Here is a 13,211-nt window from a genome sequence, read left to right as displayed (position 1 = left end):
AGCATAATAGGTGCCTGAAAGCATTGAGCCTAATGCTAGCATAATAGGAAGAATATTTGTGCCATACTACAAATCCTTGATGGTCAAAACACATATCACAGAAAAATTGATATACTCTAATAGAACAGTCAATAACTCTAATAGAACAAGTAGGCAGCTGACTGTTCTATTAGAGCATATTGATATTTTCTGTCATGCATTTTGAAGAGCAAGGATGTGCTTCAGCCACATATTACGTGCCCATAACTGCAAATTTATTAGCAAAACATGGAAGATGAGGCATAAAGCTTGAGCATAATTTCAGCATAATAGGTAAAATTTTGAGCATAATAGACGGGTCCCTAGTGAGCTAATTAGATATTTTGATTAATCAACACGATTGTAATAATATTGTTAAATGTACATGTACATGTAGCTAAACAAAATTAATCGTCTCCCTCATAATCTTCATTCCTGTAGTAAAGAAAAAAAGACAAGTTAAAAGAAATACCCAAAGCTGGCCATAGGCTGGCTTTAGATATGAAATTGCAAAAAGAATTGATATCTAATCAAAAAAAAAACAGCCAAGCTGTAAAAAAGGGTGCAACCTCCCAAAAATCCAGAGTGAAAAAGATGTACTATCCAAGGTGGCGGCCAAGAAATGGCTGTGATGGTAGGTTAATAGGGACCCACCAATTATGCTCATTATTTTACCTATTATGCTATGCTGCACTGCTCAAAAATTTACCTATTATGCTTAAATTAATGCTCAATATTTACCTACTATGCTCAAATTATGCTCAATATTTTTACCTCAGTTCCCATGTTTTTCTAATAACTTTGCATTTTATGGAAAAGCAGTAAGTGGTTGAAGCACAGACTGTAAATCCTTGCTTATCAAAATGCATGTCACAGAAAAGATCGATATACTCTAATAGAACAGTCAGCTACCTGATAATTTTTATTAGAGTTACTGACTGTTCTATTAGAGTATATCGATCTTTTTGTCGGATATGTATTTTGATAAGCAAGAATTTATAGCATTGCACAAGTTTTCTACCTATTATGCTAGCATTATGCTCAATGCTTTCAGGCACCTATTATGCTCATTATTATGCTAGCATAATCAGCGGGTCCCTATAGGTTAATGGCAAAAAAATTAATAACTACAATTCAGGTGAATTCGGTGTCGAATCATAGTGAAATTTGGAGGACCTGAATTGTCATTATTAATTTTTTCCCATTACCCTACCATCACAGCCATTTCCTGGCTGCCACCTTGGATTTCACATCTTTCCCTCTGGCTTTTTTGGAGGTCGCACCCTTTTTTACAGCTTGGCTATTTTTGATTAGATTTTATATATAATGCATAAACAACTATTAGCTACACAAAAGTAGCTACACAATAATCACTAATTGCCACTAACTTATGACTATTTAACATGCGGTTGAATAGCTATATAATAAATAAGAATTCTCATAATTACTAGTGTATTTAAAAATTATTAATTTAAAAATGAAGTATAGGGATATGATCCAAGTAAGTGGAGCAAGAGATATGAATGATATTATATGAGAAAATCCCTACATTGGCATGTCATAACAATTATTTTGTTCAATGCCAAAGAAGGGATTTTCCCACAGAGCTATGCTATAATATGGCATAATTCTTATTTTTTTGTTCCTCTATATTTTTTATCACTTAGATCCTACAGTACTTAAGTTTGTTTAGTTTTTTGTTATGCTGACTAGCTAAATTGTGACATACACGTGTTACTAGAATATCGCACATGACTGTTGTATTAGGGTGATTGCTTTATTAGAGTGTGTGGCCTTTCTTGCTTTGTTTTTGCCATGCTACCAATAAGAGGGCTATAAAGGGTACCACTACAACAAGTAAAACCCACAATCGCATATTTGTGGAGGAACTGTGTATAGCGTATGAATAAGGTTGTGAATACTATAGTCCACACCTTTAATTCACAGTCGATAATAAAACAAATTGGGCAAGTGTTGGGTTTGTCTGTTTGTGACCAGGTTATTGAAAAGTGGGCATAAACTACACCCCATCAACAACTGGTCATACAGTATCTCAGTACTGGAATAAAATATGTACATTCTATCACTTGTATTATAAAGCTATACATTATGTATGGAAGTTCTATTTTCTGTGTTATTCACTAAATTATTCCTGAGTTATGAATTATTACTATAAAGTTTGTGGCAATCAAATAAAGAGATTTCAATGTACAAATAGATCCAATATTCATTAAGTATAGGGGCTTGTAGCATCATACTATACATGTATACTGATTTTGTTGTTGTATAATATTAGTGACTACTGACTTACAACGCCTGAAGGACCTCCTATCCAATTTGCACATCAGTATTGTCCTTGGATGAGGTGGATCAGGTGAAAATGTGATGGTTGCCGTATTTCCGGTTACTTCAACAGCTGCTTCAAGTGAACCAATTGAGCAAGCTAATGTGCAAAAATATACCAATGATAGAATCATAATGCTATGTGTAGTGATATAAAGGAATCGTGGTGCTGGGGTCTCAACATTGCAGTGCTGTATCTTGAATACTAAGCCAAGATGTATGCATTGAATATTGAACAAGAACTTTTAGCTACCATTAGGGGTGTTCTGAATACCTATACATATTGTTACAGTATCAGTAGTGACTTGGAGACTTCTTTGTAGGACCTGATATTTTTCTCCAAAACCAATATAACATGCTACCAGCTTAGTAAAACCCGTAATATTCATAAAATTTTGCTAATATCACTCATTTGCATTATATACATTGCAGGATTTTCAAGTGATTGTGGCAAATAATATAATTTGTATTACATAGCAATGCGCACTTTTAAAAAAACAATTCACTATAATTAATACAGGTGGAGCATAGCAAAAAAAATGACATGCAACAATCACATGCACAAGTTACTATGCTATTGACTTTGAGTATCATTTTACATATGTCATCAGTTTATGGTACTTGTTCACAAATAAGCTTGAGCCTATTATGCTCAAAATATTACCTATTATTCTTTCCAGAATTTCCCAAAATTTTCACCTATTATTCTTTTTTTATTCTTGTGTCTAGCCTTTTATTCCAAACTAATTCTCATTTAGTTTCTGTAGCTAGTCATGATCTGACTGCTCTATTAGAGTATTTGAGCGTTCTATTAGAGTATATTGATCTTTTAAAGGTTTTCAGCAAGCCTATTTACAAAGTGGTAGAAATAAAGTTTACCATTTACCATCTCTTTCTTCGTATTGCCATCTTCGTTTTCCCGTAGGTATAAAGTACTATACATTGGTGGATTCATTGATTCATGGTGAACATGTTCGTTGGAAAAAATAATAACACTTCTTACACACAAAATACAGTGAACAAATTTCCAGTTCTATTGTATTGATACACATGTAATGTTTAATATGACACCTGCTTTTTCAAAGCTTGGATGAAATTCCAACTGTGTACCTTTTTCAAAGACTTGTGGGACAAAACAGAAATCTCCTGAGGCTGGTGAGTGGTACTTGGCAGTACAATAATTCTGGTATAAGGCATTGAGTAAGTGGTATCATGTTAATATTATGGTAATCAGCTACTATTCATAAATACTAGTATACCACCAGCACTATACCGGTGAGTGTACAACAACTAGTACATATGACTACTGGTTATGTACTAGTGCATGTCTACTTTTCCCCAACAACATTGTTAAAGACAGCTGAGAATCTGCTTGTGCATATATTTTAATAACACATATTTCAAACTCTCACTAATGAGCTGCCACATGCAATATGGAACTTATATAATAATAATAATAATAATAATAATTGTGATTTTATTATTACGTGGAGTCCAAACATCTGCATCTGAGAATATCTGGATCTGAGTATCACATGACAGACAGTCTTTGAGAAGACTCCTGAGAGCAGTAGAATTAAACTGAACTTGCAATCATTCAACTGTTACTCAATAATAATATACTGCTAATACATGTAACAGGGTGTCGGCAGTTGTAGGGGGCACCTTACATTATAAGTTACTCACAACAATTGACAGAATGCATAGAGATCTATGTAGTCATGGAACATAGTGTTATACAGCATAACTATTGAATATAAAATTATTTTGTTGTATCTCACTACCCCTTACAGTCACTTCTAAAATTTCTGTAACTCAATTTACTGCATTGATATACGTATGTGACTGGGCCTGCAAAAATAGAGCATGTGGGTACAAACTACAGTACATGCACTCCATCATGCAACAGGTCATATTTCAGTACTAAAATTGAATGTGTGCATCCTACAACTTGTGTATTATGAATAGCTGAAAAATACATGATCATAGCTTAATGGCATAAAACCTTATGACTGACAAAACTTTATGTGCACACATGCCCTATTTTTGCAGGCCTGGTCACATATAGAGACATGTGTACTGATACAGTGCTGGCTCTCAATGTTAGGATTCCAATTCTTTGTTTTTGTCAATAATTGTACATTTGAGATGCTGCCAGTTTAATTAATGCCTAACTAACTCAACATGAATCAGGAGTTAGTTTTGCCATCATTGGAAAATAGTCCATAAAACCCTGGCTATCAAAAATAACTACCAGAATTGTAGTGACCACTACTCACTTATACTTAATTGCAGATATCACAGAATTACATAGATCATTATACCATCATTATCAGTGATGATCACAGTAGCTGAAAACAGATCACCTTCCATTAAACCTCTTGCAGCATATGCTCTTGATATTGACAGTGATAGTGTGAAATTTTCTGAATACTCTGCTATTGTATCATCAGTGATTGGAATACTAATAAATGTTGTGGTCTCTCCAGGTAGAAATGTAACAGTCTTCAGGCTTGAGTCAAAATCTATGCCATCTCCTATAACATCAAATACTCACAACACAGTTAAAGATATCACACACCTTCAGCACTATTTCCAACTGAAGTAACTTGAAGAGGAATTGTTTGCTGAATTCTTCTGCTTAGCTGAAGTCCAATTCTAATTGATCCTGCTCCTTCGCTGATATTGTACACACTCTCAATGAAACTCACAGCAAGCACTATCACAATAAAAACATGCATAATATTCTATGAGTGAAAACTATTTTTTATCACCGTGAAACCAGTTTGAAAGCTGGTAGGAAAGTTACGAGCTGATGAATATAGGAGTAGTCACTAGGAGCATGCCCCATAAAGAATTATTACCAGCATTAAAATGGTTGTTTCTGAGATTTTATTAACAATTAAATTATCTCAACAGCTGCTCAAGACTTAATGTACAATTGTCCACACAAAATGGTGGTTTGTAATACCCCAAACTAACCATCATCACTAACAATGTCTACAAGTGTAAATCCAAATGGTTCGAATATGACTTCAGCGTTGCTTGGTTCTTTAATTTCATAGTGTACTTCAAAAAACTCCAGTATCTCTAATAGGTTATCATCAAATATTTCAATGAACACGACAGCACTGATTTCTCCAGGATTGATCACAACTGTTACTGTACTTTTATTAAAATCATCCACTACACAACAAGTACCATAATATCATCATAGTATTATTGATCAGTTATTGTACCTGTAGCACTTGGTGGTGACCTCACTTGTGGAGTAGCAACAACAGTGATGGGAACAACACTTGGTTGATCAAGTGATAGTGAAATATTAACAGGACCACTGTTTTCAGTAATGTGTGCATCAACTTGCACTTCCAGTGATATATTTAGCACTATTTATAATATATACAGCATGTGAATGATTACAAGAACATCTGGCTTATACATGTACACACTATTATACACATTAATGTGGTTTAAATTCAGAATCATGCATGCCCACAAACCTATTACTAAATAAAGTATAAATGTTGTAGATTTGTTTTGATAAAAAGTTAACAGCTTAATCAACAGGTGTCTGGTGTAAGAACTACGTACATATGTAAGGGTGTGTCTATCACCTATGCTTTAAAATATTCAATCACACATTGCTTATGGAAATCTGGTTTTGTTCAATTCAGTCACAAACTAAAGACTTAATTGATGCACATCACAACTTACTGATACACTCTGGTGCAGGTCCAGACCATGATCCATTAGATTGGCAAGTTCTGTTTTCTGATCGATACAATACATATCTTTCATCACAGCTGTAAGTGGCAATACTTCCTCCATAAGTGGTAGTGAAGTGCACTTGTCCATTGTCCGGCTTTGGTAAGTTGGGACATTCAACCAAAACTAAAAGAATATCACACTAAATTTTACAAAATCGATCCAAATTACACATCAGGAAAAATCAAATTAACACCTCTAGTAAGTAACTACCTTTTAAGCCGCAGCATTCCTCAAAATGTACAAGATGCTGGTTCTGAGAGTCACTTTTTCTTTACAGTTCTCTTACTAATATGATACTACACAATAAAACCATCATTTTCGCCATGTTGATTCGACATAATTAATTGTGGTATCCCTACCACTCAAAAGCTTATTTTTGCTTGTGTTCAGTAGTGAAACTCATCAAACCTGTTTAATTTGGCTACTGGTATATGCAAGTATATATATACGTATGTATGAAAGTACATGAGCCAATTGTATACCTATATGAAAACTGAATTTCAGACTTATTTTTTCCTTTACTGTGAGTATCTACCTGTAGTTTATCACAAGAATATCATTATGTAACTGGACCTGGGAAAACCTGTCTTATCAGTTATGACAGTAGATTTGGTTTTTCTCCAAAAACACAAAAAGCTACATGAATAAAATTATCAAATTTCACAATCAAAATCAGCTAGACATGAGCAGTCTGCTTTTACTGGCTGCTTTTCTCAAGCACAGTGGTGATCCGTGCAAGCGGTCTGGGGCTTAATGGAGCTCTGGCCAGCCTGGGGATGGCTGTGTGGCTGTACAACTCTGTGGTGTCGAATAAAGACCTGTGAAGTAAATTTCCTTTCATTTTAGCCAGTTTGACCTGAATGGCCCATAAGTTGGCCTAAATCATCCCTACGTATATGCATTCCTCTTTCATTTTGTAAACAACCTCTTGCCCTCCCTTCCACCACCCCTTTTTTGAGCTAGCCTGATACAGTCAACATCAAATTAAAAACTATACGGAAAACTGAGCTGTTGGCTACTTACAGAGTGGATGCTCTGGAAGGTAAGGAATTGGTGTAAAAATTGGTACATGTAACTTGGCGAACTACAATGCACTAAATACTTAAAACCGGCATTTCCCAATACTTATAAGACCAGTTTTCCCAGCATATATCTTTCAAAGACAAAGTATATATGCAAATTTTATGTGTCCACATGCAGGGCCGCCCAAAGAAATTAAGGGGCCCAGGGCAAAGAGTTAAAGTGGGGCCCCAGGGTCAATGAGGGTTCCACTCTGAATCACAACTTCAGCCTAGCTGTAAGTCAAAGACCAAAAAAAAAAAGTTATTACGTGCTGACAATGACAATAGCTGCCCCTCACCAACTATATCTCCTTATTTATAAGCTTGCTACACTGCTCCTCTGAAGAATACTGTGACTGCTCTATTAGAGTATCTAGATCTTGACTGCTCTATTAGAGTATATCGATCTTTTAAACAAGTATTCAAGGACCCCTTTCAGGCTGGGTCCAAGGGTAAAATGCCCCAGTTGCTCCCCACTGTGGGTGGCCCTGCCCACATGCGCTGTTTTTGTAGGCCCGGTCATGATAGTACTGTATATAGTAGGAAACATGAAGGTTTGAGCTTTTCTTGCCAGCCTCACAATACCTTCATGGCACCTTGGCAGCATTGGTTAAGGTATAAAAGTGCCTTCAGTATGACCTGAAATGTTTCCAATGGGTTGCTACAATTAAAAAAAAATTACATTCAGTGGAATTTTCTACTACCTGCCTGACTAACTGCCTGACTGACTGACAAGTGTAACTCAATACTAGCTGCTTGATTCTTTTTCACTATTTGACATCGCTTCAGCCCGACAGGTGCCTTTTGGCATACCGCAGTACATACAATGCATGCTTCATGGACTTACTGTCCTCCTTTGTGACTGCATTGGTTGCAGAGGTCCTTCTTGTAATGTTCTTCACTTGTAATGCTGTGTAATGGGCTGAACATAGATGAAAATGAAGCATAACCACTTTGCTATTTTGGTAATTGATAGTTGGGGTAAGTGTTTAGATGACAACAATAAGCCTGTAACCATTCTTTCTTCTAATGTTGTATGCACGGGTTCACCGTCATAATAACGTTACAAAAAAGTAAACAAACAAGTACAGTGGAACTTGTGTTACGGTCACCTGGATTAAGTAGTCACCTTTGCATAACGGCCACGGTCACGAGGTCCCAAATATTTTCCCATACAAATGTATGTATTGTGGTCTGCATTAAGCAGTCACCTGTCTAATGCGTATAATGGCCAACCAAGAATTCGCCTATGAATCACTGTATACATAACTTCATCCTTCTATAGCGGTCGCTTCCTTTTATGGTGGCTTGTTAAGCCAATAGTCTGACACCACGGCACCATTTCAATTAATGCGCCATTATCACACTTCCTGCCTTTCAATGAATGCTATGCAAACTATCAGGCTCCATTGCTTAAACGTATTCAATAGCTATAACCAACATTCATAATAAGCTCACCTTGCCCTTTCTGTATAAAGACTAGTAAAATTATTACTGTATTGTGGTTGGCGTGAGCCTCTTAATAATAATTACTCATTTATAACGGTCATAGCCACTAAAATGCTGCAGACCACCTTATACAGGTTTTCTCTATAACAGCCACCTGTATATAAAGGCCAGATATATTTGGTCCCAAGGTGACCATTATAGACAGGTTCCACTGTACAAGAAAAAATTAATTAGAAATTTAACCCTTAAACCCGCATAGGCCAGAAAACTGGCCCAAATATGTGTGCCTTGCACAAAACACTGTAATTTTCGAAGCATCCATCCTATGGCTACACTATTTATGTCATTCTACTTGTGATGCAACAAGTATTAAAATGATACCAAGGAGTTTTTCCTAATGCTAAACACTGTGACCAAAACTAGCCATGTAAAAGCTTTTTGGCAAGGAAACATGCAAACTCTTTACATACCAATCTACAACTTGATGGTGGTTGCTCCTATTAACTTGCAACAAGTTCTGTTCGTTTTGCCATAAAATTTTTAATCAGGCCATATATGACTCATATTTCAGTCGATACCCATGACTGAATTACGTGACTGTCTCAGCAAAAACTCGACTTGTTCACACAACTTCTGATTTTTTTTGTTTTCTCAGTATTATCTGCAGTATCCAAGGAATGGATCACCACAATTTCAGCCTTCTGTGGTAAGTAATTTTGGAATTATAAAGCTAGACAGTAGGAAGAACAAGATAATCGATTTTTACAGCAACTATACTGAAAATAAACTACAGGCGCTTAAATTCGCAGCCATAACTTCTGTTTGCATTAGTCTACAATGTTGCAATTTGGCTTACAATGTTCATCATGGATTAATAAATCAGTCAATGTATAGTGTTAGCCCTGTAGTCACATACACATACTGCATCATAAACAAACACATGTGACACGCATACCGTTGGGGTTACAGAAACATAACAAAGGTTTTCAAACTCTCCATGAGCAGGCTAATAAGATGGTGTATAGCTTTAATCGATTTGAGTCTTCCTTCTCCAAGTAATGGCCTAATAAAAACTTGCATATTTTTCTTTGTAGCACACGTAATTTTACGATTAAAATTTTTTTTTCTCAATACACATGCTTGTGTGAACAAGTTGGGTTAAACACCCCACCCAACCTTTTTGTGTGTGTGAAAAGCAGCCATGATATCAGCGCTACCATTTATCTTCCCCCTATAATGGACAAACAAAGCACTCACTGTGATGGCTAGGAAGAAGAATAAACTGGATGCCTTGCATGCATGCTTGAACGGCTTCTCGTAGCGAAGACAGGCAGCTCACTAGAGACCCTATTATGGTGATCTTGTAAAAGAGTACTGCACAACTTCAATCTGCCATCTATTGACATTATAAAGACTATAGTCGAACAATACGCATCCCCGAGCACAGAAGATCCCGTAATTTTGTACTTCTACGGCTTCTTCTGTATACAGAACAGCAGGCAATGGCGAAGAAGAACTTAGAAATTTATCGAGGTGGAGGCTGGTTAGTGATCTGTGGAGTACGGGTTAATTATTGGGCCATGGACACACGGAAGGACTCAGTGAGTAAGGCTGTGTAGTTTGTATCGTGAAAAAATGGAAACCTTGGGCTGTACACGAGTGAAACAAAATGATAATAATTATACAACCAAGTACTAAGAATAATATGAAATGCGGTTAAAATTACATCATAAATAATAAATAAATAATTAATAATTAATGTTTGAGAAAACTACGAGGCCTACAGTAGGCATTCCAGCCCGATTTTTAAATTTTGGAAAAATAGGATTTTTATATACTCAATAGATACAGTATTGATTGCCAATCTCAGAAATATATAGTTTGTTGGATTGGAATTAGCTACTTTAGCATGCACAGTGCTTAAAACTGAAAAAAGATACTTCAGATCGTATTGGATCTCAGCGATCTTTGTATGCTTTGTGGTGAGCAAATATGTTCCACCCACTGCACACTTCTCAATACAATGGTGTATACTCATATGCAAGTGGCTATCTCAAGTAAGTAAAAACATCAAGCTAACAACTTATAAAGGTAAACAACTACAGTGGAGGTGCCACAATGATGCAACAATACATAAGGTGGAGTTGTGGTTTCAATTATGGCATTGTTATGCCGACTTTGAAGTGTTTTATACTTTTGAGCTGATGACACAACCATCAGAAAATTACTCTGGAGCTGAAAATTGCTAACCCGAGCGAAGTAACTACACGAGTGACTACCTTCCACCCAACAGTACGTTTTAAAAAGTTTTAAAGTATTCTACATACATTGCATGGCTTGAAAAGATTACAAAACAACACAAAACTTACTTATATGTAACGCACACGGTAAAACTAAGATTTTCATGATTATCAGCGTGTGGACAAACCCCACAGCGATTTTCATCCTCATTGGAGCTCAGACGACGGAGCAATCCCAAGTTAAACACGAGTTGTTATTTTGTGCCAGGGTTCTATTGGGGAATATACGGAGAACTTTTAATTTAAAAATCTTGGATACTGGAATGCCTACCTACAGACATAAACTAACCGGGGATTGATTCGCCTGTGAACGAAGGCACAACCGTATAATTGGTGCACCTGTTCGTACTGATGCCTTTAACATACGTGTAATTCTATATAATGCCCAGTACCACACCCATGCTTTAATTTCAGATTGCGCGAAGGAGAACAATAGCGAACAGGCGTGAGTGATTTCAGGAAATCCAGAGGCCACTTTACTCGTAAACAACAAGATTACAAGTGTGTTCAGGTGGCACATTGAGTTCCAAGTTGCCATGCCGGGTTCCAGTGGACACATTACAGGTGATGAAACAAGATTAAGAGTTAGTCTTGTCAAGGGGTGCTTATAATCTCTAATTGATAAGCGCCACCCCAGAGAATGGGTCTGCGAGGACGAGACTAATTAAGAGTATGTTAACATGATTGCTTGTTGAATATTTGTATCCTGTATGTTGTACAGTATTGTGTTACACATCATTATGCCATTGCCACACCATTAATGTACCGACACTCAGCTATCAGTAGTTTTGCATTGGGCCTGGCAAGCCATTGTGTGGAGAACGTTAACGCTGGCACAGTTTTCAGCTAATAAGTTTGTGTGTGAAAATACATAGCTCTCAGCCTGAAGCCTTTCAGTGCCAGGAGTGAGATCACTTTGTCACAGAAGCACAATACCTCTTACAACCAGACACTTTCCTGGATATGCTGTTCTTTGTCGTTTTCACTGTTATGTTCTGCTGTACTGGCTATTCATGGGAGCAGAAACCTACAGTCAACAGAGCTCCTTGCTGTCTCCACTGAGCTGCGTTTAGTGGAAGCCGTATTCTTGTTGATTAGAGCAATTGTGGTTTTGTTTGTTTGTTTCATTTTAATTTAAGCTGTTTTGTCATCACCATGCATTATTTTACTTTGAGACAACATTTTAGGACATATGACCCAGCTCATATAAACAAAAAAAAACAAACTCAGATAACAGTTTCTAGTAAAATACCCTGCTTCTTTTCATTGCTTGCAGGCATGTGATTCAATACCGTAGATATGAGAGCATGCACTTGCACCTCAACTTGTGAGAATCATGGAGGAGGGGCAGTGACAATGCATTGTATGGTCTTCCATGGTCGGGTATTCAATACAACGTAATAGTAGCAGACCCTCACGATTGTAATTGCATGTATCACTTAAGTTTACTGTATGTGCATCTTTTCCATCCACACATTCCGTGCTGGTTGTGCACTGTTGTACTTGCCCCATTTGTAGATTGCCCCGTTGGTGGTTGTACTTGGTTGTATGTGCCCCGGGCCTAGTAATAATACCGTATAGCGGAAAATATTGGCGGGAGAAATTTTTGGCGAATTGATCATTGGCAGAAATTGGCGAATAATATTTTGGCGAATGTATGACATTACTTTGCCTACGCAATTTTAATCTGACTGCGTAGGCGACGAAGCTTACTACAGTTCAATGCCTCTCATTTGAATCGACGCGCTCTTATGCAAATAGCTAGCTCGAGAGCTAGCTGTAATTAAAACAGCATGCACTAGCTCGCTAAGTCACTGGGACACACGTGGCAAGCGAGGCGAGGGCACTGAGATGAATCGCTTGAGCTGAATTGCCCATCTGCCTGAGCTATTAGTAGTCTAAAACCATACTGTATTCAATGGGATAGGAAGACTAACCACTCACCGCTGTAACAATATTCACCCACTAATGAACAGCGTCTACTACACTTTCAGTGTTTAGAAACATGGCGAGTAAAATTTTGGCGAATCAATGCAAGCTCGCCAAATTCGCCAAAATTTTCTCCCGCCAAAATTTTCCGCTATACGGTATTATGAATAATAATATGAACATTTTGTGTAAAATTCACAATTTTTGAATGTTTCCAAATTTTATCTAGACCATTTTTACTGCTATATCACCATTTGTCTGAGTTCAGTGTTTGATAATAAGCCTTCTGAGTGTTGTTTTATGCTCGAGTCTGCTTTCTAAGGCTGGTTTTAGGTGACTG

General features: G+C 36.9%; 1 protein-coding gene across 1 annotated transcript in view; it reads right to left on the bottom strand.

The window, feature by feature from the left end:
• Positions 1-13,211, bottom strand: part of LOC136254997 (adhesion G-protein coupled receptor V1-like) — a 128,874-nt gene that overhangs the window by 4,322 nt on the left and 111,341 nt on the right. The window contains exons 26-31 of the mRNA XM_066047718.1: positions 6,079-6,255; positions 5,601-5,750; positions 5,344-5,547; positions 4,943-5,080; positions 4,686-4,898; positions 2,330-2,461 (exon numbers count right to left, since the gene is read on the bottom strand). Of these exons, the coding sequence (XP_065903790.1) occupies positions 2,330-2,461; positions 4,686-4,898; positions 4,943-5,080; positions 5,344-5,547; positions 5,601-5,750; positions 6,079-6,255 (1,014 nt within the window). The remainder of the gene's footprint in view (positions 1-2,329; positions 2,462-4,685; positions 4,899-4,942; positions 5,081-5,343; positions 5,548-5,600; positions 5,751-6,078; positions 6,256-13,211) is intronic.

Source organism: Dysidea avara, chromosome 5, assembly GCF_963678975.1.
Source record: "Dysidea avara chromosome 5, odDysAvar1.4, whole genome shotgun sequence".
NCBI lineage: Eukaryota > Metazoa > Porifera > Demospongiae > Dictyoceratida > Dysideidae > Dysidea > Dysidea avara.
The sequence above is the reverse complement of the archived record's forward strand: the minus strand, read 5'-3'. Positions and strand labels throughout refer to the sequence as shown.